At 44.2% G+C, this 27,948-nt stretch overlaps 1 protein-coding gene across 2 annotated transcripts in view; it reads left to right on the top strand.

The window, feature by feature from the left end:
* LOC137353356 (transmembrane protease serine 6) overlaps nucleotides 1-27,948 on the top strand; it is a 68,906-nt gene that overhangs the window by 12,258 nt on the left and 28,700 nt on the right. For both annotated transcript variants that reach the window (XM_068019527.1, XM_068019526.1), the window contains 7 exons: nucleotides 4,000-4,142; nucleotides 4,797-4,864; nucleotides 9,127-9,287; nucleotides 9,982-10,023; nucleotides 19,630-19,834; nucleotides 20,314-20,450; nucleotides 25,500-25,612. In XM_068019527.1, coding sequence (XP_067875628.1) covers nucleotides 4,000-4,142; nucleotides 4,797-4,864; nucleotides 9,127-9,287; nucleotides 9,982-10,023; nucleotides 19,630-19,834; nucleotides 20,314-20,450; nucleotides 25,500-25,612 — 869 coding nt within the window. The remainder of the gene's footprint in view (nucleotides 1-3,999; nucleotides 4,143-4,796; nucleotides 4,865-9,126; nucleotides 9,288-9,981; nucleotides 10,024-19,629; nucleotides 19,835-20,313; nucleotides 20,451-25,499; nucleotides 25,613-27,948) is intronic.

Genomic DNA, 27,948 nt, shown 5'->3' with positions numbered 1-27,948 from the left:
GACAACGCTTCTGATATGTCTTCCTTTCCCCCCCCCCCACCTGTTGTTGACAGGGCCCTCAACTGTGTCCGGCCCATTTCCTGCACCACTACCCTCACCCCTTCCACTCCCTCCCCGAACCGCGACAGGATTCCCCTTGTCCTCACTTTCCACCCCATCAGCCTCCATATCCAAAGGATCATCCTCTGCCATTTCCGCCACCTCCAGCGTGATGCCACTACCAAACGCATCTTCCCCTCCCTTCCCCTGTCAGCATTCCGAAGGGATCATTCCCTCCGCGACACCCTCGTCCCTCCTCCATTACCCCCACCACCTCGTCCCCTTCCCACGGCACCTTCCCCTGCAATCGCAGGAGGTGTAATACCTGCCCATTTACCTCCTCTCTCCTCACTATCCAAGGCCCCAAACGCCCCTTTCAGGTGAAGCAGCAATTTATTTGTACTTCTTTCAATGTAGTATACTGTATTCGCTGCTCACAATGTGGTCTCCTCTACACTGGGGAGACCAAACGCACACTGGGTGACCGCTTTGCGGAATACCTCCTTTCAGTCCGCAAGCAGGACCCTGAGGTTCCAGTTGCTTGCCATTTCAACACTTCCCCCTGCTCTCATGCTCACATCTCTGTCCTGGGATTGCTGCAGTGTTCCAGTGAACATCAACACAAGCTCGAGGAACAGTATCTCATCTACCGATTAGGCACACTACAGCCTGCCGGACTGAACATTGAGTTCAATAATTTCAGAGCATGACGGGCCCCCCATTTTACTTTTATTTTTAGTTATTTTTTCTTTTTTTTTTGTTTTGTTTTATTTCATCTTAGTTTGTTCAGTTTGCTTACCCACTGTTTTTTTATGTTTGTACTTGCGGCTGTTCAATTTTCAGTCCATTAACACCCTATCTGTACTAATGCTTTGTCTTTAAACACACCATTAACATATTGTTTGCCTTTGCTCCATGACCTTCTGGTCAGCTATTCTGTGACCTTGTCCTATCTACAGTGGTTAGCACCGCAGCCTCACAGCTCCAGCGACCCGGGTTCAATTCTGGGTACTGCCTGTGTGGAGTTTGCAAGTTCTCCCTGTGTCTGCGTGGGTTTCCTCTGGGTGCTCCGGTTTCCTCCCACATGCCAAAGACTTGCAGGTTGATAGGTAAATTGGCCATTATAAATTGCCCCTAGTATAGGTAGGTGGTAGGGAAATATAGGGACAGGTGGGGATGTGGTAGGAATATGAGATTAGTGTAGGATTAGTATAAATGGGTGGTTGATGGCCGGCACAGACTCAGTGGGCCGAATGGCCTGTATCAGTGCTGTATCTCTAAAACTAAAACTAAAACTACACCTTCTCCTTTGTTATCTCTTGCCCCACCCCCGCTTTGCTTGCTTAAAACCTTTCACATTTCTAATATTTGCCAGTTCTGAAGAAGGGTCACTGACCTGAAACATTAACTCTGCTTCGCTCACCACAGTTGCTGCCAGACCTGCTGAGTATTTCCAGCATTTCTTGTTTTTATTTTTAAAAAAGGCTGCTTGACCAGGCAGGGTGATGGGAGGCAGGAGGTCATGTGATATACCTCCAGGATATACGTCTAGCTGAGTTGGCAAGCCGAGGCGATGTTTATGGTGTCTTGGCTGTCATTTACCTTTCATTATCTCTCCAAGTTGACACTCTTCATGTGTTAAGGCCCTCTTTGCTACAAAGGTGAGAGGGTTCAGGTGAGATGGGACTGCTACCTGTCTGGTGCCCGTGCCCCTTCCTCTCCCTCCCAACCCTGGCTGATTTCACAGAGGTCAGGGCAATTATAATTTGGGAAGAAGCTGGGGCCGTTCTCACTGTGGGTCTGTCAGCCTCCGGTGAGCGGGAGGAGCAGTCGCTGTGACACATGCCACTGCTTGGCATGGGTAGGCAAGCAGGCTGAAGTGTAGAGAAGCCCTGTGATCAATTGCTTGAGGAAAAATGGCCCATAGCAACCCCGGGCACCAGCTGGTAGCCTACGGGCCCAATATCACCAAGGCGCAAATGAGATAAAAACCAGGGGTTGCCGTGTTCTAGTCATTTGCATCTAATTATAATAAACCTGCCATTGGATGTGGAAAATCCCAGAAGTGGTATCAGAGGGCAGGGAGTTTAAACACCGTTCCTCTACCCGATATTCCACACTCAACTTGCCCACATAACGCTGAGTACAAGAAGGAAAAATACATTTGCAGAGTAAGCAGTCCATCACAGGAGCACAGGAACAGGAGGAGGCTATTAAGCCCCTCAACCCTCTTCCACAATTCAATGAAATCATGACTGGTCTGCGGCCTAACTCCATATACCCACCTTTGCCCAATATCCTTTACTACCTGTGTTTAACAAGCAGATATCAATCTCAAATTCAAAAGTGACAATTGATATAGCTTCAATTGCCATTTGCAGAAGAGAATTCCAAATATCTGCCACCCTTTTTGTGTGGAAGTGTTTCCTAATTTCACTCCCGAAAAGTCTGGCTCTAGTTTTTAGACTATGCCCCCTAGTCCTAGGCTCCCCAACCAGCAGAAATAGTTTCTCTCTATCTACCCTATCTGTTCACTTTAACATCTTGAAAACTTGGATCAAATCACCCCTTAAGATTCAAAATTCCAGGGAATACAAGCCTGGTTTGTTTAATCTCTCCTAGTAATTATCAGCATCATCTCAGCCCCTGGGTGGAGTCAAGCTTATAAAGTATCACAACCCAAAGTCAAGTCCATCCTTACAGCAGCATTAGCACCCTCTTCCATAGAGTCACTAGACAATGAACAACGCCTCGACTGTTGTGTGCTTTTACTGGAATAGGCCAGTCATTTTTTTTTTCATTTATTTCTCTCGGAATCAAAACTGAAAAAAGTATCTACCACCAACACGAAGACAACGCAACATACATTGATACAGCATCTTTCTCAACCTCAGGATGTCCCAAAGCGCTTTATAGTCAATGAAGTGTAATCACTGTTGTAATGTCGGAAACACAATTTGTGCACAGCACGATCCCACAAACAGCACTGTGACAAATGACCAGATAATCTGTCTTAGTGATCTTGGTTGAGGGATAAATATTGGTCCCAGGACAGTGAGGAGAACTCATTTGCTCTTCTTTGAAATAATGGTGTGGGATCTTCTACATCCAGCTGTGAGGGGAGATGGGGCCTCAGCTTAATGTCTCATTCGTAAGACGGTGCCTTCAGTAGGGCAGCACTCTCTCAGTACTGCACCAGTGTGTCCGCCTGGTCTATGTCCTCAAGCCTCTGAAGTTGGGTCAACTTTCTGGCTCCAATGTGACAGCGCTACCCACTGAGGCATGGTGACACCTGCGTGAGGTAAATTATAGAATGATATAGCAGAGCAGGAGGCCATTCGGCCCATTGTGTCTGTGCCAGCTCTTTAAAAGAGCTATCCAATTAATCAAATTCCCCTGCTCTTTGCCCTTTGCCCTGCAAATTTCTCCTTTTCAAGTATTTATCCAATCTTCCTTTGAAAATTACTATGAAGTTTGTTTCCACTACCATTTGAGGCAGTGCATTCCAGATCATAACAACTCGCAACGTAAGAAGAATGTGTATCATTTCTGTCCCCCCAGATTTTTTACGAATTATCTTAAATCTGAGTCCTCCAGTTATTGACTTACCCACTCCTGGAAACATTTTCCCCTGTCTACTCTGTCAAAACCCCTCATAATATTGAACTCCTCGATCAAATCTCCCCTGAAATAATTCCATGTTTTTATTTTAAGGTAAACCAATGACTGGACCAGGTTCAGTTTGATGCTTTATCTGTCCAATAGTTTGTCAACAATCACTATCTTTTTTTTTTGTTCGTTCGTTGAGCACATATACAGCAGGAATATTGCTCTTGCATATGACGTCGGCCTGGAGCAATGTTCATCAACATGGTGGGCAGCCTTCATCAAACTAGGATATCTAGCCCAGTCCAACGACAGCCTAATGAGAGCTTTTTTTTTACTTTATCTTCATCTCAGTTGAAAAGCCAAAAATCGACAAGCCTAAGTTCAGCGTACACTTTGTGGGCAGCCTGCGCATACTGAACAAAGATTTTAACTACAATTACGCAGACAAAGCTTCTGAAGAGTTTGACACGGAAACTAAGGAGATTGGTGAGATGGTGAGCTGATAAAAATACGCTCATTTGATTTATTTTTTTAACTGATAGAGGCAGTTCATCTGTTTTAAACTTTAATGGGCAATATGGCCGCTGTTATGCAACGTCTGCCAGTTAGTAACATTAAAATGAGACATGGTTTCGGTATTCACAGAATTTCCTGGGGGTTTACTCCTGTACAACACTCCTCCCGCCTATATAAAACGGCACCTGGGCCTACTAGGGCCCTGCTGCAGTGTGATAATACAGCAGCAATTCTAAGCTATACTGTTGAAACTTTTTAACCTTTTTTTTCTGAATTTCTTTCCCATTTCCACTTGATTGACCACTAGCCATTTTCTTTCATATGTCCATGATGTAGGACTATTGGCCCCATTATTTACTAGGAGTTCAGCGGCCTCGGTTTACGACCCTTGGCCATCTGTCTATCAGGCACACATTGCACAGCCGTATGTCCCATTTCCTGCACCCGGTGACTGTTGGCTGGTCCATCAGTCCTGACTGGAATGGTTGGTTGGCATCCTTCATCTATGAAAGATAATGGACACCCAGCAAACAATCCATTGAGATGGGGGTGTCTTCTCTTGGTGCACCTTTGCTGATGACCTGCAACAAAAAGAGTGATCGGCTGAGTTGGTGCATATGTTTCACTTTCAGATCAAAGAAGCTTTCTCCTCTTCAGACATCAAATCGTTCTATAATAAATCGAAGGTCTTCACCTTTGGGTAAGAAAGTTTCTGCTTTTTACATTTCCTATTGTCCAACCATTTAATATTGAAGCCACAGTACAGCTCGGTTCATACCATTTGGTGTGGGGCAGGATCATAAATCCTCATGTAGGACAGGAAGCAACACTCAGGCTAGGGAATTAGGGAGGATTTCTACTTCGAACTGTTATCCAGTGACTCCTGCTGTAAAGTGTTCATGTGGATATTGGATGATGACTGGACCAGGTTCAGTTTGATGCTTTCATCTGTCCAATAGCTTGTCAACAATCACTATCTTATTTTTTTTTTGTTCGTTCATGGGATGTGTGTGTCGCTGGCTAAGCCAGCATTTGTTGCCCATCCCTAATTGCCCTTGAGAAGGTGGTGGTGAGATGCCTTCTTGAACCGCTGGAGTCGTTGGGGTGTAGGTACACCAACAGTGCTGTTGGGAAGGGTGTTCCAGGATTTTGACCCAGCAACCGTGAAGGAACAGCGATATAGTTCCAAGTCAGGATGGTGTGTGGCTTGGAGGGGAACTTGCAGGTGGTGCTGTTCGCATGCACCTGCTGCCCTTGTCCTTCTAGGTGGTAGAGGTCGCAGGTTTGGAAGGTGCTGTCGAAGGAGCCTTGGTGAGTTGCTGCAGTGCATCTTGTATATGGGTACACACTGCTGCCATTGTGCGTTGGTGGTGAAGGGAGTAAATGTTGAAGGTGGTAAACGGGGTGCCAATCATATGGATTGTCCTGGATGGTGTCGAGCTTCTTGAGTGTTGCAGGAGCTGCACCCACCCAGACAAGTGGAGAGTATTTCATCACACTCCTCACTTGTGCCTTGTAGATGGTGGGCAGGCTTTGGGGAGACAGGAGGCGAGTTACTCGCTGCAGAATTCCCAGCCTCTGACGCATTTATGTGGCTGGTCCAGTTCAGTTTCTGGTCAATAGTAACCCCCAGCATGTTGATAGTGGGGGATTCAGAGATGGTAATGCTATTGAACATCAAGGGGAAATGGTTAAATTCTGTCTTGTTGAAGGATGGCCTAGCACTTGTGTGGCGGAATGTTACTTGCCACTTATCAGCCCAAGCTGAGGAACTGCTGCTCAGACCAGGCACTGAAGGGTGTCTGTAAACCTTTACCCCATGACGCAAGCTTTAGAAGGAGGAAACTTCCTTCAAAGTCAGTCAGTTACCTTCTATCTGCATTAAGCTCGGTAAAATGGTCAGTCATGATTCCATGGGAAATAATGACATTTTCCTATGTTGGGAATAGTTGCGATTTTACAACTTTAAATATCTTAGGTTTTTTTTAAATCAAGAGATGACTCTCCACCTCAGCTCCTTATGGTAAATGTGAAGTGTCAGCTTGGTTCCATTCACTGGCTGTGGGGTCGAGCCCCACTTCAGAGCTTGAGAACAAACCTAGGCTGATCCAGCAGTGCAGCATTGAGGAAGAGACATTAAACCGAGATCCCATCCAGATGTTCAGCTTAATGTTGTAAATGCATCTGTTTGAAGATGAGTAGGGAGTTTTCCTCGTACCCTGGCCAACACTTCTCCCGTAGAAATCTCATAAGTTCTGTCACAGATCATCTGCTGTTAAATCTATGTCTTTGTTATCTCTGCACTTGAATATTCCAATGCGCTCCTGGCAGCCTCTCACTTCCATAAACCTGAACTCACCCAAAACTTTGCTGTCCATATCCTAAATTGCACCAAGTCCCATTTATGCACATTGACCTAGACTGGCTCCCGATCCAGCAACACCTCAATTTTAAAATTCTCATTTTTGTTTTTCAAATCCCTCCGTGGCCTCGCCCCTCCCTATCTCCGTAACCTCCTCCAGCGCTAAAACCCTCCGAGATCTCTACACTCCTCCAATTTGGGCCTCTCGCACATCCTCTATTTGCTTCACTCTATCTTAGGTGGCCATGCCTTCAGCTATCTAGGACCTAAGCTCTGGAATTCCCTCCATAAACCTCTCTGCCGCTTTAGCTCTCTCTCCTCCTTTAAGATGCTCCTCAAACCTACCTCTCTGACTAAGCTTTTGGTCACTTGTCCTAATATCACCTCATTTGGCTTGTTCTTTGATCACTTGCTTTGATCATAATTCTCCTGTGACACACCTTGGGATGTTTTACCATGTTAAATTTGCTATATAAATGAAAGTTGTTGTTAGTATAGTATAAATACAAGTGACTATGCGACCATACTTGGATAAGAGTGATCATTATTTCATAAGGTTTAGATTAGTAACACAGAAGAGCAAAGAACAATCTAAAACAGAACTTCTAAAGTGGAAGAGGGCTAACTTCAATAGGATGAGAGGGGATCTAGTCAGGGTAAAATGGAACCAAAGATTGACAGGAAAAACTGTAACAGAACAATGGGTGATCTCTAAGGAGGAGATGTTTCAGATACAGGCTAGGTACATTCCAACAAGGGCGAAAGGTAAGGGAACCAAAGCCAGGGCTCCTTCGATGATGAGGGAGATCAAGAATATGATGAAACAAAAAAAAGAGGGTATATGATACGTGTCAGGTGAATTCTTCAAATGAAAACTGGGCCAAATACAATAAGTTTAGAGGGGAAGCAAAGACGAAAATAAGACTGGCAAAGAAAGAGAATATGAAAATTGAATGGCAGTTAACATAAAAGGGAACCCAAAAATCCTCTACCGCACGTAAATAGTAAGTGGGTAGTAAGAGGTGGGCTGGGGCCTATTAGGGACGAAGGGAGTGAACGTAAGAACATAAGAAACAGGAACAGGAATGGGCCAATCGGTCCCTCAAGCCTGCTCCGCCATTCAATAATCTGACCTGATTGTGGCCTTAACTTCACTTTTCTGCTTGCCCCCCCCCCCCCCATAACACAATGGCCCAGGATGTGTCTGCTTAACACCTCCTTTATTTTAGAAGAAGATGTTCTATTCTGGAATGTTCTTAGGATAGATGTAAGATGAGTTTCATTAACACCTTTTGGCTTTGAAGATTTGTCCTTTGTCTTTGTTAGACTGTTTGAAGACACGGAAGGCTAATCCCCTTTTTCTTCGATGGCCATTTTGGACCATTGTTCACTTTTTAAAATAAAGGTTCTTTTTTTTTAAAGACAAAGTCCATTTTTTTCAACACTCTTCAGAGTTTGTTCGTGAATGTTGTATCATTGCACTTCCAATGTGTGTGACATTTTTCATATAGTTGTAGAACCTTTTACTGTCCGTTTTTACATTTCTTGCTAGTTTACTCTCATACTCTAATTTTTCCCTCTTTTTTTACCTATCCTTTGCTGGTCTCTAAAATTTTCCCAATCTCTGGACTACCACTAATCTTCACAGCATTGTATTCCTTTTCTTTCAATTTGAAACAATCCTTAACTTCCTTAGTTAGCCACAGATCCACCTTCTCACAAATCTTTCTTCGTCAATGGAATATATCTTTACTGAGAGATATGAAAAATCTCCTTAAATGTCTGCCACTGCTTCTCTACCGTCTTACCTTTTAACCTATTTCCCCAGTCAACGTTAGCCAACTCTGTCTTCATACCCTTGAAATTGCCTTTATTTCAGTTTAAGACACTAGCTTCAGACCTAAATTTCTCACCATCAAATTGAATGTGAAATTCTATCATGTTATAATCACTCATGCCTAGAAGATCCTTTTATGAGGTCATTAATTAATTCTGTCACATTACACCGGGTGACTTACACTAATCACAGTCAGCCTTTCCAGTATATCCTTCCTATCAATTTCCACTCCATCCATTACCTCTACTATCTCTACTTCTACCGATATTGTGTCACCATCCTCTCAGAGTCATAAAGTCATTTACAGCACAGAAGCAGGCGATTCAGCCTGCCGAGTCCATGCAGGCTCTCCACGGAGCTATTAAGTCAGTCCCACTCCCCCAGCTCGATCCCCTTAGCCCTTTAAGTCTCTTTCCTTCAAGTGGCCATCCAATTTCCTTTTGAAGTCATTAACTGTCTCCCCTTCCACCACCCTTGTGGGCAGTGAGTTCCAGGTTACTACCACCCACTGTGTAAAAAAGTTCTTCCTCGTATTCCCCCGGCATCTCTTGCCCAAAACCTTCAATCTGTGTCCCTCTACAGAGAGCCAGCATAGACTTGATGGGCCGTAATGACTCTATGACAAGTCTTTTTCTTCTTTTAAGTTTATACCTTGAGATGATTCCTTCCAGGGAAAGGAATCCACAAGATTAGATATAAAATTTTTACTGTTGAATGTTGCTCACAAGTCAAGCCTCTCACTAATGGACTTCTGTTCCAACAGTAAAGGCAGCCTGGTGCCATATTTTTGGATGGATTTTCGAGTAACAAGGGAGAAAATTAAAAATGTGACAACGGATTTGGTGAAGTCAACTCTCAACAAACACTTGCAGACTGCTGAATCGACCGAGTACAAGATCCAGCCAGAATCAACCATTATAACCAGTCAGTAGTTTCACAGCATTGTTTCAAAATGTGTTTTCAGTTGCTTCCCTATAAGGCAAGGATATTAAAAGTCTTAAGGATATTAAGTTTTAAGGGTTACAGAACCAAGGCAAGTAACAGGAGTTAAGACACAGATCAACCATGATTTAACTGAATGGCAGAGCAGGCTCGAGGGGCTGAATGGCCTCCTCTTGTTCCTAAGTCTCCCTCTTACGGACCAGGACCTTTTCTTTGGACCCTTTCCTTATTTTTCAAATTTCCATTTCTCTTCCTGCTCCTTTTAGTTGCCCAAATCCAGAATCCTTTTCAGCTGCCAAGGCCCTAAGCTCTGGAATTTCCACCCTAACCCTTTCCGCCTGTCTACCTCTCTCTCTCGTCCTGTAAGATACTCCTTTAAACCTACATCTTTGACCAAGCTTTTGATTGCCTGTCCTAATATCACCTCATACGGCTCAATGTCAATTCTTTTTGTGTCTGATAATGCTCCTGTGAAGTTCCTTGGGATGTTATCTACTATATTAAAGGCACTACATAAATGCAAGCTGTTGTGCCCTTTTAGGTGTCTCTTTTTAAGACTGAAACAAGTAGTCACTCACAGCTCTTCTCTCTGACACCAGGGATGATTCTTTATTGCTTCCTCTGTAACAAAATGCCACTGACTTTAATTAACACTGCCTTTTTATTCATTTTACAGAAATATCAAGAAAAGATTTGAGGACCTTGGCAGCAGCAGCAGGTATGGGCTAGCATGAAAGCTAGGGCTGAGTTACAATGCAGCAATTCAACTTCAGCAAAGGTCTTTACAACTGTCTTGCCCTCTTCACCTGTCACTGGTGGTTCAAGCTGAGCAATGGCTCCATGGGCCTCACCCGTGGTAACTCTCTGGTACCTTCCTAGGTGACTATTCAATGTCCTGTGTGTTAACCCTTGCTCAGTGGGTTAACTCTTGCCTTTGAGCCAGAAAGTGTAGGTTCAAGTCCCACTCTAGGATTTGAGCACAAAAATCAAGGTTAACACACAAGTACAGCACCGAGAGAGTGCTACACTGGTGGAGGTGTCACCTTTCAGATGAGATGTTAAACCGAGGCCCTGTCTGTCCTCTCAGGTGGATGCAACAAATCCCACGGTATCACTTTGAAGAAAAGCAGGGAAGTTATCCCCGTGTCCTGGCCAATAATTATCCATCAATCAGCATCACAAAAAATCAGATTATCTGGTCATTATCTCATTGGCTGACGTGTTTCTACATTATAACAGTGCCTACAGTTCAAAAGTATTTCATTGGCTGTGGATGTGAAAGGAGCTATATAAATGCAAGTCTTTCTTTTCTACTTTTCTTTTTTCTAGAGCCCAGAACAGGCTATTTGATCAATGGTGTGAGGGAAAAGCATAGGGCTTTTTAATTTTACACTCAAACCTTTGATTGTGCGCTGCTTTGTGTCATCTGCCGCAATGTTCCCTCTAATTTTTATTTGCTGTGTGGCCTGTTTGTTGCACTGTGTGGTACATTCCTGAATGCTCTGTGGACGTGCACCCGCGCAGCTTAGAGCAAACATTGGCCTAGAGTTCAAATTCGTAAAATCTACCCATGGTAATGTTGCCATGATCTCTTACTAGGACCTAACTAAGAAATTATACTCACAGGAGTGGGGCTCTTTTCTCTCTAAAAGCAAAGGGTGACATGATAGAGGTCGTAAAGATTATGAAAAGGGGTTGACAGGGTAAAGATATTCCACTTGTCGGGGGTGGGGTGGGGGTGGAGGGGGAGACCAAAACTAGAAGTCATAAACAAAAGATAGTCACTAATAAATCCAGTAAGGAATTCAGGAGCCACTTCCTTACCCAGACAGTAGTGAGAATGTGAAACTCACTAACGCAAGGAGTATTTGAAGTGAATAGTATAGATGTATTTAAGGGGAAGTTAGATAAATACATGAGGGAGAAAGATGAAGGGATGAGATGAAGAAGGATGAGGGGAGGCTTGTGTGGTGCATAAACACCAGCATAGACCTGTTGGGCCGAATGGTCTGTTTCTGTGCTGCAAATTCTAAGTAAGTCATCATATTCCAGGATATTTTTTAACGGTTGATGGGAAGACCTGCACAGTATAAAGCAGAGTGATAACTACGGATTTAGAGGCCTAGCAAATATTTGGATAGGAAGAGTAGTTTTTTCTGGCCCCAGTGAAGTGGCCCAGAAATCTGTGAGCTCAATGTTTGGACAATTCAAATATGAGTACGTGACCTAGCTCGTATCTGCAGCTGGGGTCTTGCTCTCGCAAGCAGGGGCAGTGGTTGGGGGGGGGGGCAGGAGGGGGTTTGGAGATATCCCACTAGACTGCAATCTTTAAAGGGTGAGGGTCAAATTTAAATGAATGTGATCCTTTCAAGATAATATGTTGCACATGAGGCAAATACTGTTTCTAAGAACTTAAATGGATTTTGCATTTTTGCCAAGACTGGTTGGGAGAGAGGGGTGCGAGTTAACAAAATGGAAAAATAAAACACACGCAGCCACAGAATGGAGTGTGTGGTTAACGCTGTGTCTTCAAGTGCGGTACTGAGGAAGGTACTGTCTTTTGGATGACACGTTAAACCTATCTGCCCTCTCAGGTGGACAGTAAAGATCCCAAAGTACTATTTCGAAGAAGAATTGGGTAGCTTTCCCTGTTATCCTGGCAATATTCATCCCTCAACCAGCTTCACTTCAAAACAGATTATCTGGCCATTAATATATTGCGGTTAGTGGGAGCTTGCTGTGTGCAAGATGGCTGTCACGTTTCCTACAATACAACAATGACTACCGAGGAACCATATCAGCAAGGGACAGAGATAAATAGAAAAGGAATGAGGAGGGCTACATCCTATAATTGGATGAGCACAGTCTAAATGCTGATGAATAACGATGAACCATGATAGATCTCAAAAGTACTTCATTGGCTGAAAAGTGCTTTGGGACATTCTGAGGTCGTGAAAGGTACTATATGAGTGCAAATCTTTCTTTCTTTCTTTGATCTCCCGTTTGGTCACTGATAAAGAGGAGGTGGTGCTGCATGAGATGCTGTGTGGTGGGGCTCCTTGTTTGCCACTGCAGGGAAATCTTCTCGGCAGGGGGGTGCAGCAGAGACACCGTGTCAGGCAGGAGTTGGCGAGGCAGATCTCTGCGTACAGTCCTGCGGGGCCTACCATCAGTCGCAGATAAAAGTTGGCACAATGTGGTCAAGTAAGACTACCCTACAGTTCCATGCGCCATGTCATAACATGCTGCCCACAAACCTCTCTGATCTTTACTGGTCCACCCAGGCCGTGCCCAAGCGTACATGCCCCTAAACACAACCTTATAACTCTCATTTTATTTCAAGTGTCTTGCAGAGTAAGCTCTGTTTGCAAGTGTCTCTTGCAGTCAGCTCTGTGACATCTTTCCCTTTTGTAGATGTGCGGCCTGCGGACGCCGTCAGTTTTCCACAGCCACACCACACAGCACCTTGCACCTTTGTCACCAACAACCAACACTGGCACAACAACCAACACTAGCACAACAACCAACACTGGCACAACAACCAACACTGGCACAACAACAAACACTGGCACAACAACCAACACTGGCACAACAACAAACACTGGCACAACAACCAACACTGGCACAACAACCAATACTAGCACAACAACCAACACTGGCACAACAACCAACACTGGCACAACAACCAACACTGGCACAACAACAAACACTGGCACAACAACAAACACTAGCACAACAACCAACACTAGCACAACAACCAACACTAGCACAACAACAAACACTGGCACAACAACCAACACTGGCACAACAACCAACACTGGCACAACAACCAACACTAGCACAAAAACCAACACTAGCACAACAACCAACACTAGCACAAAAACCAACACTGGCACAACAACCAACACTGGCACAACAACCAACACTAGCACAAAAACCAACACTGGCACAACAACCAACACTGGCACAACAACCAACACTAGCACAACAACCAACACTAGCACAACAACAAACACTAGCACAACAACTAACACTAGCACAACAACCAACACTGGCACAACAACCAACACTGGCACAACAACCAACACTAGCACAACAACTAACACTAGCACAACAACCAACACTAGCACAACAACAAACACTAGCACAACAACCAACACTAGCACAACAACCAACACTAGCACAACAACAAACACTAGCACAACAACCAACACTAGCACAACAACAAACACTAGCACAACAACCAACACTAGCACAACAACAAACACTAGCACAACAACCAACACTGGCACAACAACCAACACTAGCACAACAACCAACACTAGCACAACAACCAACACTAGCACAACAACAAACACTAGCACAACAACCAACACTAGCACAACAACAAACACTAGCACAACAACCAACACTAGCACAACAACAAACACTAGCACAACAACCAACACTGGCACAACAACCAACACTAGCACAACAACCAACACTAGCACAACAACAAACACTAGCACAACAACTAACACTAGCACAACAACCAACACTGGCACAACAACCAACACTAGCACAACAACCAACACTAGCACAACAACAAACACTAGCACAACAACTAACACTAGCACAACAACTAACACTAGCACAACAACCAACACTGGCACAACAACCAACACTGGCACAACAACCAACACTGGCACAACAACCAACACTAGCACAACAACCAACACTGGCACAACAACCAACACTGGCACAACAACCAACACTGGCACAACAACCAACACTAGCACAACAACCAACACTAGCACAACAACAAACACTAGCACAACAACCAACACTGGCACAACAACCAACACTAGCACAACAACCAACACTAGCACAACAACCAACACTGGCACAACAACCAACACTGGCACAACAACCAACACTGGCACAACAACCAACACTAGCACAAAAACCAACACTGGCACAACAACCAACACTGGCACAACAACCAACACTAGCACAACAACCAACACTAGCACAACAACCAACACTAGCACAACAACCAACACTGGCACAACAACCAACACTGGCACAACAACCAACACTAGCACAACAACTAACACTAGCACAACAACCAACACTAGCACAACAACCAACACTAGCACAACAACCAACACTGGCACAACAACCAACACTGGCACAACAACCAACACTAGCACAACAACCAACACTAGCACAACAACCAACACTAGCACAACAACCAACACTGGCACAACAACCAACACTAGCACAACAACCAACACTAACACAACAACCAACACTAGCACAACAACCAACGCTAGCACAACAACCAACACTGGCACAACAACCAACACTAGCACAACAACCAACACTAGCACAACAACCAACACTGGCACAACAACCAACACTAGCACAACAACCAACACTGGCACAAAAACCAACACTAGCACAACAACCAACACTAGCACAACAACCAACACTAGCACAACAACCAACACTGGCACAACAACCAACACTGGCACAACAACCAACACTAGCACAACAACCAACACTGGCACAACAACCAACACTAGCACAACAACCAACACTGGCACAACAACCAACACTAGCACAACAACAAACACTGGCACAACAACCAACACTAGCACAACAACCAACACTAGCACAACAACCAACACTGGCACAACAACCAACACTAGCACAACAACCAACACTAGCACAACAACAAACACTAGCACAACAACCAACACTAGCACAACAACCAACACTAGCACAACAACCAACACTAGCACAACAACCAACACTGGCACAACAACAAACACTAGCACAACAACCAACACTGGCACAACAACCAACACTAGCACAACAACCAACACTAGCACAACAACCAACACTGGCACAACAACAAACACTAGCACAACAACCAACACTAGCACAACAACCAACACTGGCACAACAACCAACACTGGCACAACAACCAACACTAGCACAACAACAAACACTAGCACAACAACCAACACTAGCACAACAACCAACACTGGCACAACAACCAACACTAGCACAACAACCAACACTGGCACAACAACCAACACTGGCACAACAACCAACACTAGCACAACAACAAACACTAGCACAACAACCAACACTAGCACAACAACCAACACTGGCACAACAACCAACACTGGCACAACAACCAACACTGGCACAACAACCAACACTGGCACAACAACCAACACTAGCACAACAACCAACACTGGCACAACAACCAACACTAGCACAACAACTAACACTAGCACAACAACTAACACTAGCACAACAACCAACACTGGCACAACAACCAACACTAGCACAACAACAAACACTAGCACAACAACCAACACTGGCACAACAACCAACACTAGCACAACAACCAACACTGGCACAACAACCAACACTGGCACAACAACCAACACTAGCACAACAACCAACACTGGCACAACAACCAACACTGGCACAACAACCAACACTGGCACAACAACCAACACTAGCACAACAACCAACACTAGCACAACAACAAACACTAGCACAACAACCAACACTGGCACAACAACCAACACTAGCACAACAACCAACACTAGCACAACAACCAACACTGGCACAACAACCAACACTGGCACAACAACCAACACTAGCACAAAAACCAACACTGGCACAACAACCAACACTGGCACAACAACCAACACTGGCACAACAACCAACACTAGCACAACAACCAACACTAGCACAACAACCAACACTGGCACAACAACCAACACTGGCACAACAACCAACACTAGCACAACAACTAACACTAGCACAACAACCAACACTAGCACAACAACCAACACTAGCACAACAACCAACACTGGCACAACAACCAACACTGGCACAACAACCAACACTGGCACAACAACCAACACTAGCACAACAACCAACACTAGCACAACAACCAACACTAGCACAACAACCAACACTGGCACAACAACCAACACTAGCACAACAACCAACACTAACACAACAACCAACACTAGCACAACAACCAACGCTAGCACAACAACCAACACTGGCACAACAACCAACACTAGCACAACAACCAACACTAGCACAACAACCAACACTGGCACAACAACCAACACTAGCACAACAACCAACACTGGCACAAAAACCAACACTAGCACAACAACCAACACTAGCACAACAACCAACACTAGCACAACAACCAACGCTGGCACAACAACCAACACTGGCACAACAACCAACACTAGCACAACAACCAACACTGGCACAACAACCAACACTAGCACAACAACCAACACTGGCACAACAACCAACACTAGCACAACAACAAACACTGGCACAACAACCAACACTAGCACAACAACCAACACTAGCACAACAACCAACACTGGCACAACAACCAACACTAGCACAACAACCAACACTAGCACAACAACAAACACTAGCACAACATCCAACACTAGCACAACAACCAACACTAGCACAACAACCAACACTAGCACAACAACCAACACTGGCACAACAACAAACACTAGCACAACAACCAACACTGGCACAACAACCAACACTAGCACAACAACCAACACTAGCACAACAACCAACACTGGCACAACAACAAACACTAGCACAACAACCAACACTAGCACAACAACCAACACTGGCACAACAACCAACACTGGCACAACAACCAACACTAGCACAACAACCAACACTGGCACAACAACCAACACTGGCACAACAACCAACACTAGCACAACAACCAACACTAGCACAACAACCAACACTGGCACAACAACCAACACTGGCACAACAACCAACACTAGCACAAAAACCAACACTGGCACAACAACCAACACTGGCACAACAACCAACACTAGCACAACAACCAACACTAGCACAACAACCAACACTAGCACAACAACCAACACTGGCACAACAACCAACACTGGCACAACAACCAACACTAGCACAACAACTAACACTAGCACAACAACCAACACTAGCACAACAACCAACACTAGCACAACAACCAACACTGGCACAACAACCAACACTGGCACAACAACCAACACTGGCACAACAACCAACACTAGCACAACAACCAACACTAGCACAACAACCAACACTAGCACAACAACCAACACTGGCACAACAACCAACACTAGCACAACAACCAACACTAACACAACAACCAACACTAGCACAACAACCAACGCTAGCACAACAACCAACACTGGCACAACAACCAACACTAGCACAACAACCAACACTAGCACAACAACCAACACTGGCACAACAACCAACACTAGCACAACAACCAACACTGGCACAAAAACCAACACTAGCACAACAACCAACACTAGCACAACAACCAACACTAGCACAACAACCAACACTGGCACAACAACCAACACTGGCACAACAACCAACACTAGCACAACAACCAACACTGGCACAACAACCAACACTAGCACAACAACCAACACTGGCACAACAACCAACACTAGCACAACAACAAACACTGGCACAACAACCAACACTAGCACAACAACCAACACTAGCACAACAACCAACACTGGCACAACAACCAACACTAGCACAACAACCAACACTAGCACAACAACAAACACTAGCACAACAACCAACACTAGCACAACAACCAACACTAGCACAACAACCAACACTGGCACAACAACAAACACTAGCACAACAACCAACACTGGCACAACAACCAACACTAGCACAACAACCAACACTAGCACAACAACCAACACTGGCACAACAACAAACACTAGCACAACAACCAACACTAGCACAACAACCAACACTGGCACAACAACCAACACTGGCACAACAACCAACACTAGCACAACAACAAACACTAGCACAACAACCAACACTAGCACAACAACCAACACTGGCACAACAACCAACACTAGCACAACAACCAACACTGGCACAACAACCAACACTGGCACAACAACCAACACTGGCACAACAACCAACACTAGCACAACAACCAACACTGGCACAACAACCAACACTAGCACAACAACTAACACTAGCACAACAACTAACACTAGCACAACAACCAACACTGGCACAACAACAAACACTAGCACAACAACCAACACTGGCACAACAACCAACACTGGCACAACAACCAACACTAGCACAACAACAAACACTAGCACAACAACCAACACTGGCACAACAACAAACACTAGCACAACAACCAACACTAGCACAACAACCAACACTGGCACAACAACCAACACTGGCACAACAACCAACACTAGCACAACAACCAACACTGGCACAACAACCAACACTGGCACAACAACCAACACTGGCACAACAACCAACACTAGCACAACAACCAACACTGGCACAACAACCAACACTGGCACAACAACCAACACTGGCACAACAACCAACACTAGCACAACAACCAACACTAGCACAACAACCAACACTGGCACAACAACCAACACTGGCACAACAACCAACACTAGCACAACAACCAACACTAGCACAACAACCAACACTAGCACAACAACCAACACTGGCACAACAACCAACACTAGCACAACAACCAACACTAGCACAACAACAAACACTAGCACAACAACCAACACTGGCACAACAACCAACACTGGCACAACAACCAACACTAGCACAACAACAAACACTAGCACAACAACCAACACTGGCACAACAACCAACACTAGCACAACAACCAACACTAGCACAACAACAAACACTAGCACAACAACCAACACTGGCACAACAACTAACACTAGCACAACAACCAACACTAGCACAACAACCAACACTAGCACAACAACAAACACTGGCACAACAACCAACACTGGCACAACAACCAACACTAGCACAACAACAAACACTAGCACAGGTAAAGATGTCCCAGACGAACCCTGAGGACATAGCATCAGGTGAGGCAGAGCCTAAAAACTCATAAACACCCTCAAGCGTTCCGCTGTGTATGGAGCTCACCTGAAATCCAATCAAAATGTACTTGGAGGGCAATACTGCACAATCCTGGCATCAAAAAGCCAACAAATTGTGTCAAGGATTACTTTAAATATTTTAAATAAATTCTAGGGACAGGTGAGAATAAACTTCTTGGGATTGGGAAATCATGGGGGGAATCAGGCCTAAAATAGACCTGAGACCTACTTCCTCAATTTTCTGAACCCACTAGAAAATCATGGGATTGATGCTTTATTCACCTCTAGGCCTCACAGTTTCTTTCTGCTTCGTTTCATTTTAGAGTGCCACAGTTACAGCTTCATCAGCTCCGACCAAAGCATCACACTGGATGGACCCAAATCAAACTCTAAGAGTTGCTTCTGGCACCTTGAGGGCCCCGACGGCCTCTTGATCAGACTGCGGGTGGAATGGTTGCTCATTGGCTGCGGAGACTGGATCGCCATCTATAACAAGGTTACGGCCACTGACCGTACACTCTTAACTTCGTGAGTCGTTCAGCTTTGTTTTCACAGTTACTTGACTGGGTCACGCTTCCTCTGGTTGCTATGTGAGACAAAACCATGAAGCCAGATCTTTACAAATTGCTCCCTTCTGATATACTGGGGATTAAAGGGTTAAATTATGAGGACATGTTGCTTCTTTGTCCTTGAGTATAGAAGATTAAGGGGTGATCTTTAGAATTAGAGCTAGGCCGTTCAGGGGTGATGTCAGGAAGCGCTTCTTCACACAAAAGGTGGTGATAATCCAGAAGTCTCTCCCCCAAAAAAGGCCAAGGGTCAATTGAAAATTTCAAATCTGAAATTGATAGATTTAGGTAAGGGTATTAAGGGTTAAGGAAAGCGGGTAGCTGGAGTTAAGATCTTATTGAATTGCAGAACAGCTACAAAGGGTTGAACGACCTCCTCCTCTTCCAATGGTTTTCCCTCTGCCAGTTTCGTAGACTTTATTCTCTCTCTCGGTACAGGCTTTACAGGTGCAGCTGGAAGGAACCGGTGGTGGAAATATTCTCATCTGCCAGCGTGATGTCGGTCATTTGGAAGCAGGGACAGTACAGTTACTATGATCCGTTTAAGCTATCTGCACAGACCCTGCCAATGCTCGGTAAGAAAATTAATGTGCGTCTAATTGACACCCATTCAGCCAGTGTTTTCAATTCTGGTCCTTGTCCCCTGCTGGATAATCTGCACATTTGAATGTTCAGTGGTTCCTAGGACAGAGGGCAGCCCTCGATGGCACTGCCTACCTCAGGACAAATCATTGTAGGGGCTGTTATATATGTATATATTGCTATACTATCTGTAAAGTGTTAGGAACTAATTAGCTAGGAACTAGTTGTTATGTTTAAGTGTTCCAGTGGGGGGCCTCATTCATGGCTGCACTGGAGAGTCATGCGGCACAGTGGCGCAGTGGTTAGCACCGCAGCCTCACAGCTCCAATGACCCGGGTTCAATTCTGGGTACTGCCTGTGTGGAGTTTGCAAGTTCTCCCTGTGTCTGCGTGGGTTTCCTCCGGGTGCTCCGGTTTCCTCCCACATGCCAAAGACTTGCAGGTTGATAGGTAAATTGGCCATTATAAATTGCCCCTAGTATAGGTAGGTGGTAGGGAAATATAGGGACAGGTGGGGATGTGGTAGGAATATGGAATTAGTGTAGGATTAGTATAAATGGGTGGTTGATGGTCAGCACAGACTCAGTGGGCCGAAGGGCCTGTTTCAGTGCTGTATCTCTAAATAAAAATAAATAAATAAAAATAAATAAATAAAACACATGAATCAGGTTCTACAGTACAAAGCATGGTGCTGAAATAAACAAGACTGACTCCAGCCTTTTCCAAGTTTAAAGTGTGATTCTTTCCAACATCTGGGAACCAGAAACAACATAAAGATGAAACATGGTGGCAGCAAGTGTCTGTGAGTAAACCTACAACATTTTAAAAGCATCAGATTAATAAAAGTGACCCAAATTTGTGCCAGAGAGATAGAAAAATTGAGTGACACGTGCAAAAACTCTAAAAAAAAAGATCGAAATGTCAGCCGGGACAGGAATGAATGCACTGCTACAGTCCATCATGAATTGGGGAGCTGATGATGTTGTAGAGGCATTTGAGAAGTTTACACAAAAGTGCAATTTGGCATTAAATAGTTTCCTAAAAGGCACTAGTGAAGAGGAGAAGGTCAGCTATATCCTTCTGTGGGCTGGAGATAAAGGATTAAATTTATTTAACAGCTGGAACCTAAGCAAAAAGCACAGTAGAAACCCAGACAAAAGTTTTGAAAGATTCAGCACCCATCTCCAGCCAAAATCAAATCATCGGATACACCGAAATGAATTTCAAGGCCTCAGACAGGAACTAGGTGAGCCTATTGACAATTTTGTAGCAAGATTGAAAAATGCAGCCAGAAAATGTAAATTTAAGGACACAGATGAACGGCTGATAGATCAACTCATTTGGGGTTCTGCACATCCTGCAGTATAGAAAGCTCTAATCGGACAGGACAAGCTCACAATAGCGCAGGCTGTAGACACTGCCAGAGCACATGAAGCCACGAGCAGACAGATGAAGACTCTGACCTCCCAAATGGCTAACCTTCAGTTAAGCCAAAAGGCAGGCAGCAGGGTTGATGCAGTGAAACAACAACGAAAGACTGTACATCAAACAGAGAGAAAGACGTGCAGGAGCTGTGGACGACCACATGAATTGACAGATAGAAGGCCTCAGACAGGAACTAGGTGAGCCTATTGACAAACTGCAGAGCTTGCGGAAAGACCAACTACAGGGAAAACAAAGCAAGAAGGTGGTAGACGATTCATCAGAGCCAGAGTAACAGGGCGAAGGAATAGTGAAGGAAACCAAAACATCCACACCCTGGAAGATGGCAATGGGCTTGAGAACATGATAGACATAGGAACCATAGAATTACACAAAATGTCTGGATGTGACAGTTCCCAGAGAAAAGAAATTCACACAACCATTCAGGAAGAGGGTGAGAAATAAGCCCACAATGATAAATCTGAAGGGGAAGATTGATACTGGAGCGCAGAGTAACATCATCCCACTCAGACTATACCAGCAGATCTTTCCTGAAAATTTGGAGAAAAATGGTTATCCGAGGGAAGGTGCTCTGAAACCAAACAACGTCATGCTAACAGCATACAGGGGAACTGAGATTCGACAGCTAGGAACAACCCAAATCAGAGGGACACACAAAGGAAAAGGTGTTAACTATATGTTCTATATCACAGAAACAGATGGTCCAGCTATCCTGGTGTTGAGCAGTTGTGAAGAGCTGTAGATTATCTCAGTAAACCATGAAATGAAGGAGGCGACACTGAGGGCTGAAGATAGTACACCCTTTGAAAAGCGCCTTCTGATAAGAAGCAAAGAAGATCTGGTACAAATGTACCCAGAGTGTTTTGCTGAGATGGTTGGATGCTTCGAAGATTTTCACATCATTATTGACCCAGCGATGAAACCAGTGATTCATCCCCCACATAAAGTACCTGTAGAACTAAAAGGAAAGCTTGAAAGAGAGCTCCCAGAAATTTAAGAAAAGAAGTGTAAGCTCAGAGCCAAATCAGCTGTGTACTGGATAGGCATATACAAAGATATCGAAAATATGGTGTCTACATGCAATGTACACCAGAAGTACAGAAACTCTCAACAGAAAAATGAGATGATAGCGACTGAAGTACCACCCAGACCATAGCATACTGTAGGAGTCGATTTAATCACACATAATCAAGAATGATATCTCATTGTCGCAGACTACTGATCAAAATTCTCTTTTATCCTGAAGATGAAAGACTTGAGAGCCACAACAATCATCTCAGCAGTACAAGTTCTGTTCACTGAGCAAGGGATTCCTGAAAGATTAATATGTGACAATGGCACCCAATTTACATCCAGAGAATTTAAGGAATTCACTGATCAGTCTGGGTTCAACACCATCACCTCATCACCACACTATCCGCGGGGACATGTATTTATAAAAAGTCACGTCCAGACGGTCAAAAGAACACTTGTGAAATGCCAAGAGATGAAGGAAGACCCAAACCTGGCCTTATTGTCACTCTGATCCACACCTCTCAAGGCTGACGTGAAATCACCTGCAGAGCTGTTAAATGGAACAAAATATAAGACAACTCTGCCAAGGAAAATACATCCTTCAAGTGACCAGGAGGAAGTCAGACAACAAGTCACTGAAGCACAGGTAAGAGGAGAGCAACACTTCAACAAATATGCTAAATCCCTACCCGAGCTGTTGAAAGGACAAACTGTACACGTACAGGATCCAATCATGAAAACCTGGAGCCCAGCAAAAGTTGTTAGTGAAGCTGAGACTCCAAAGGTCATATATCATTGAGACTGAAACCAGTAACCAAATGAGAAGGAACAGAATCCATATTCAACCTACACCTGAGCTGGAACAACAGAAAAGACCATCATCAACACCGGAAACATCACGATCCAGTGAGACAACATTAACAACATCACCAGCAAGTGACACAACATCGCCTGTGCAGCGTGCCAAATCACCAATGAGAGCAACAAATGCCAAATCTACAAGATGGAGACACAACATCTTACCACCCAAGCAATACCATGAATAATACTTTTAAAAGGAATACACACTATAAAAGACTCTAAAAAGGGGTTCAGATTAGGTCCACAAGTGCAATGATAATCTTCTTTATTTATATTGACAGTTATATTGACATAGGGGCATTATGTTTTAAAGAAAGAGGGATAGAACAGTACAGCACAGTACAGGCCCTTCGGCCCACGATGTTGTGCCGAAGGGATGTTAAATATATATATATATATATTGTTAAACTATATGTAAAGTGTTAGGAACTAATTAGCTAGGAACTAGTTGTTATGTTTAAGTGTTCCAGTGGGGGGCCTCATTCACTGGGGAGTCATGTTATATGTAACACAAGAATCAGGTTCTACAGTACAAAGCATGGTGCTGTAATAAACCAGACTGACTCCAGCCTTTTCCAAGATTAAAGTGTGATTCTTTCCAACATCTGGGAACCAGAAACAACATAAAGATGAAACAGGGGCGGGTAATTGAAACAGGTGTTGAATAAGCCAAGGTGCTAATGGCTTGTTCAGGCGTTGGTAAAGGACACCCCTTTTTCAGCTTTATACAATATGCCGGCCAACACCCTAATTCCAGCTCGCATGCTGCCCGCCATTTTGAGGTTCAGCCACGTTGCTCCTGAAAAATGGCCCCGTTTCCAGGCTGTTATATCCTCTGGTTGAGCAGTCAGTAACAGATCAAAAATATAAAATTGTAACTGAGAGTAAGTAGAATAAGAGAAATTTCTTTATATGGAATATTGTTGGAGGGTCAAATGCTTTCCCACGGGGAGTGTTTGAGGCAAAGCCCATTGCCACTTTTCAAGGAAAAGTTGAGAACAATTTGAAGCAGAGGAATATACAAGTATAGGGAAGAGCAAGGCTGTGGAATTAGTTTTGTGTGGCTCTAATAGTCAACAAAAGGTGGCATTTATACGGCACCTCTAATGTAGTCAAATGTACCAAGGCTTTTCACAGGAGCATTGTCAGACACAAATTTGACAATGAGCCACATAAGGAGATATTATGACAGGAGACCAAGTGACCGAAAGCTTGGTCACAGAGGTAGATTTTAAGGAGCGTCTTAAAGGAGGAGAGAGAGGTAGAGCGGTTTAGGGAGGGAATTCCAGAGCTTAGGGCTTAGACAGCTGAAGGCACAGCCACTAATGGAGAGGCTAAGGAAATTAGTGATGTACTAGAGGCCTGAACTGGAGGAACGCAGAGATCTTGAAGGATTGTAAGGCTGGAGGAGGTTCCAGAGGTGAGGAGGGACCAACCCCAGAGGGTTTTGAAGACAAGGGTGAAAACTTTAGAATCGAAGCATTGCTGGACCGAATCCAATGTCTGTCGGCAAGCGCAGGGTTGTTGGGTGAACAGGATTTGGTATGAGTCGGGATACAGGCAAGCAGGGTTTTGGATGAGCTGGAGTTTATGGAGAGTGTGAGGTGGGAAGTCGGCCAGGAGAGCGTTGGGATAGTCGAGTCTAGGGATGCTGTAAACATCTGGTTCTGATCCCAATTAGGAAAAGAGCTGTGTAATTTAAATACTTGTTGCTTTTATTTCCAGATTGTTCTGCTAATATCACACTGACAGAAGGATGGGAAGTCCAAGGGAATGCAAGCACTCCATACTTCCCCAGCTACTACCCACCCAACACACGCTGCACCTGGCATTTTACTGTAAGTATAGTGCATGTTAACGATCGGCCAGATACTCCCCCTATTTTTCTTGCAGCTTTTGTTTTTAATAGTATCCTATACAAGTTTGATAATCAGAGCATGAGCCTTGGCTGATGGGTAGCGCTCTCACTTCTGAACTGTTGTGGGTTCAAGTCCCACCCCAGAGACTTGAGCACAAGATCAAAGCTGACATTGCAGTTGGATGTGCCCTCTTTCAGATGAGACATTAAACCGAGGCCCCGTCTGCCCTCTCTGTTGGACATCAAAGATCCCATGGACTATTTCTACCCAGTGTCCTGCCCAATATTTATCCCTCAATTGGCATCACTAAAACTGATTATATGGTCATTATATTATTGCTGTTTGTGGGAGCTTGCTTTGCGCAAATTGGCTATTGCATTTCCTACTTTACAACAATGAATAGATTTCAAAAGTACTTTATTGGCTGTAAAGCACTTTGGAACATCCTTAGATCACGAAAGGTGCTATACAAATGCAAGTTTCCTTTCTTTCTGGTTGTGTAGAATGGACTAAGGTTACGAATATAATTCTTCCAGCGTACAGAAAGACTTGCATTTACATGGTGCCTGTCACACCCTCAGGGTCTCCCAAAGCGCTGTGCTGCCACAATATCCTTATAGCAGGTCAACTCATTAGAATATCTACAGTCATATAAACAACTAATCTGGATGGGGTTTTAGGTTCATTGTGGGACAATTATTTAAAGCTTCAGCCGAATGGAAGCTCCAAAAAACGGCCAACAAGATACTAGATTGCTGTAACAAAGGGATAGTATAGAATACAAATCAAAATGGGTGATGTTGATATGAGGCACTGGTTAGAGCCCATCTGGAGTGATGTGTGATGCATTGGTAACCATGTTATAGGTAGGATCTGTTACATCATAGAGCAACAAAGATCTGTGATTAAGGATAGTTGACTTGTGGTTGCTGGAAAAGAGAAGACTCCAAGGTGATCTAATTCACAAGGTCATGATAAATGAGGAATATCATTTGACCCAGCTTAGTTCCTCCACATAGAATGACCCTAAAGTCAATCCATTGCAGCGTCCATTTGCTTTTTTTTTAAATTACCCCTGTCCAGGAGTCTACTCAAATTGTGAATCCCTCTTTGTGTGAAGAAAAACATCAAAATGAAACTTGCCTCTTCACTGCATCACACGTTCTACTCTCACAATTTAAAATCAAAACAATTTTCCAAATTTACCTTTCCACACCATTTCCAATCTTGCATAGCGCAAGAAGACCACCTCTCAGAGACCTCGTCTCAAGTTTGAAACTCTTGATTTTTTTTTATATTTTAGAGATACAGCGCTGAAACAGGCCCTTCGGCCCACCGAGTCGGTGCCGACCATTAACCACCCAATTATATTAATCCTACACTAATCCCATATTCCAACACATCCCCACCTGTCCCTATATTCCCCTACCACCTACCTATACTAGGGGCAATTTATAATGGCCAATTTACCTATCAACCTGCAAGTCTTTTGGCTGTGGGAGGAAAGCAGAGCACCTGGAGGAAACCCACGCAGACACAGGGAGAACTTGCAAACTCCACACAGGCAGTACCCAGAATTGAACCCGGGTCGCTGGAGCTGTGAGGCTGCGGTGCTAACCACTGCGCCACTGTGCCGCCCGAGCATCGCCTGGGACCAGCACTGCCTCTGTCAGTCACGTCTCCCTTGTGTCTCGCTGACCTGAACTGGGAGCAGAGTTGAAGCTTTCAAAATTAAGAAAGAGATTGAGAAACCTGATACTAACAAAGTGTTCAAAAGTTTCATAAACAAAGGGACTTCTTTTAAAAAGATAGGATACCAGTTAAATCTGATTAACACAAAAGTCAATGGACAAAGGAAGTAACATAGTCGAAAAGTCCCTGGGGGGAAATTACTACGATTTCAAGAGGCACCTTTTGTAGAAAAGGATTGAGTGATGTGATGAGAAAGCAGGGTTATATCAAAACAGAATAGATTTACGGGGTGAAACGGTTTAGGGTGAAATCTAATGAGCTTTACTTTCTTATATTCGATAGAGTTTAAAGTCTGTCAGAAATGTGAGTCTGACATAAGACCAATGTAGGTGAAGAAGTCCACTCATCCACCTTGGCTCGTCCATCTAGAAACCCTACTGTCCCACCCTCCTAGAGTTGCCAACTATGGTTGGACATATCCCCACCTCCAATCACCTCGCCCACTCCAACAAGCACTTTCTCCCCATTGTCAATACTTTTAAAACTAAGAAACAAAACTGTTGAGAGAAAATGAAAACAAAACACCAAATTGTTTCAATGCCCCAAAGATTTTCCTCCCTGTT

Source organism: Heterodontus francisci, chromosome 41 (assembly GCF_036365525.1).
Source record: "Heterodontus francisci isolate sHetFra1 chromosome 41, sHetFra1.hap1, whole genome shotgun sequence".
Taxonomy (NCBI): Eukaryota; Metazoa; Chordata; class Chondrichthyes; order Heterodontiformes; family Heterodontidae; genus Heterodontus; species Heterodontus francisci.
This window is presented reverse-complemented; position numbering and strand designations above follow the sequence as displayed.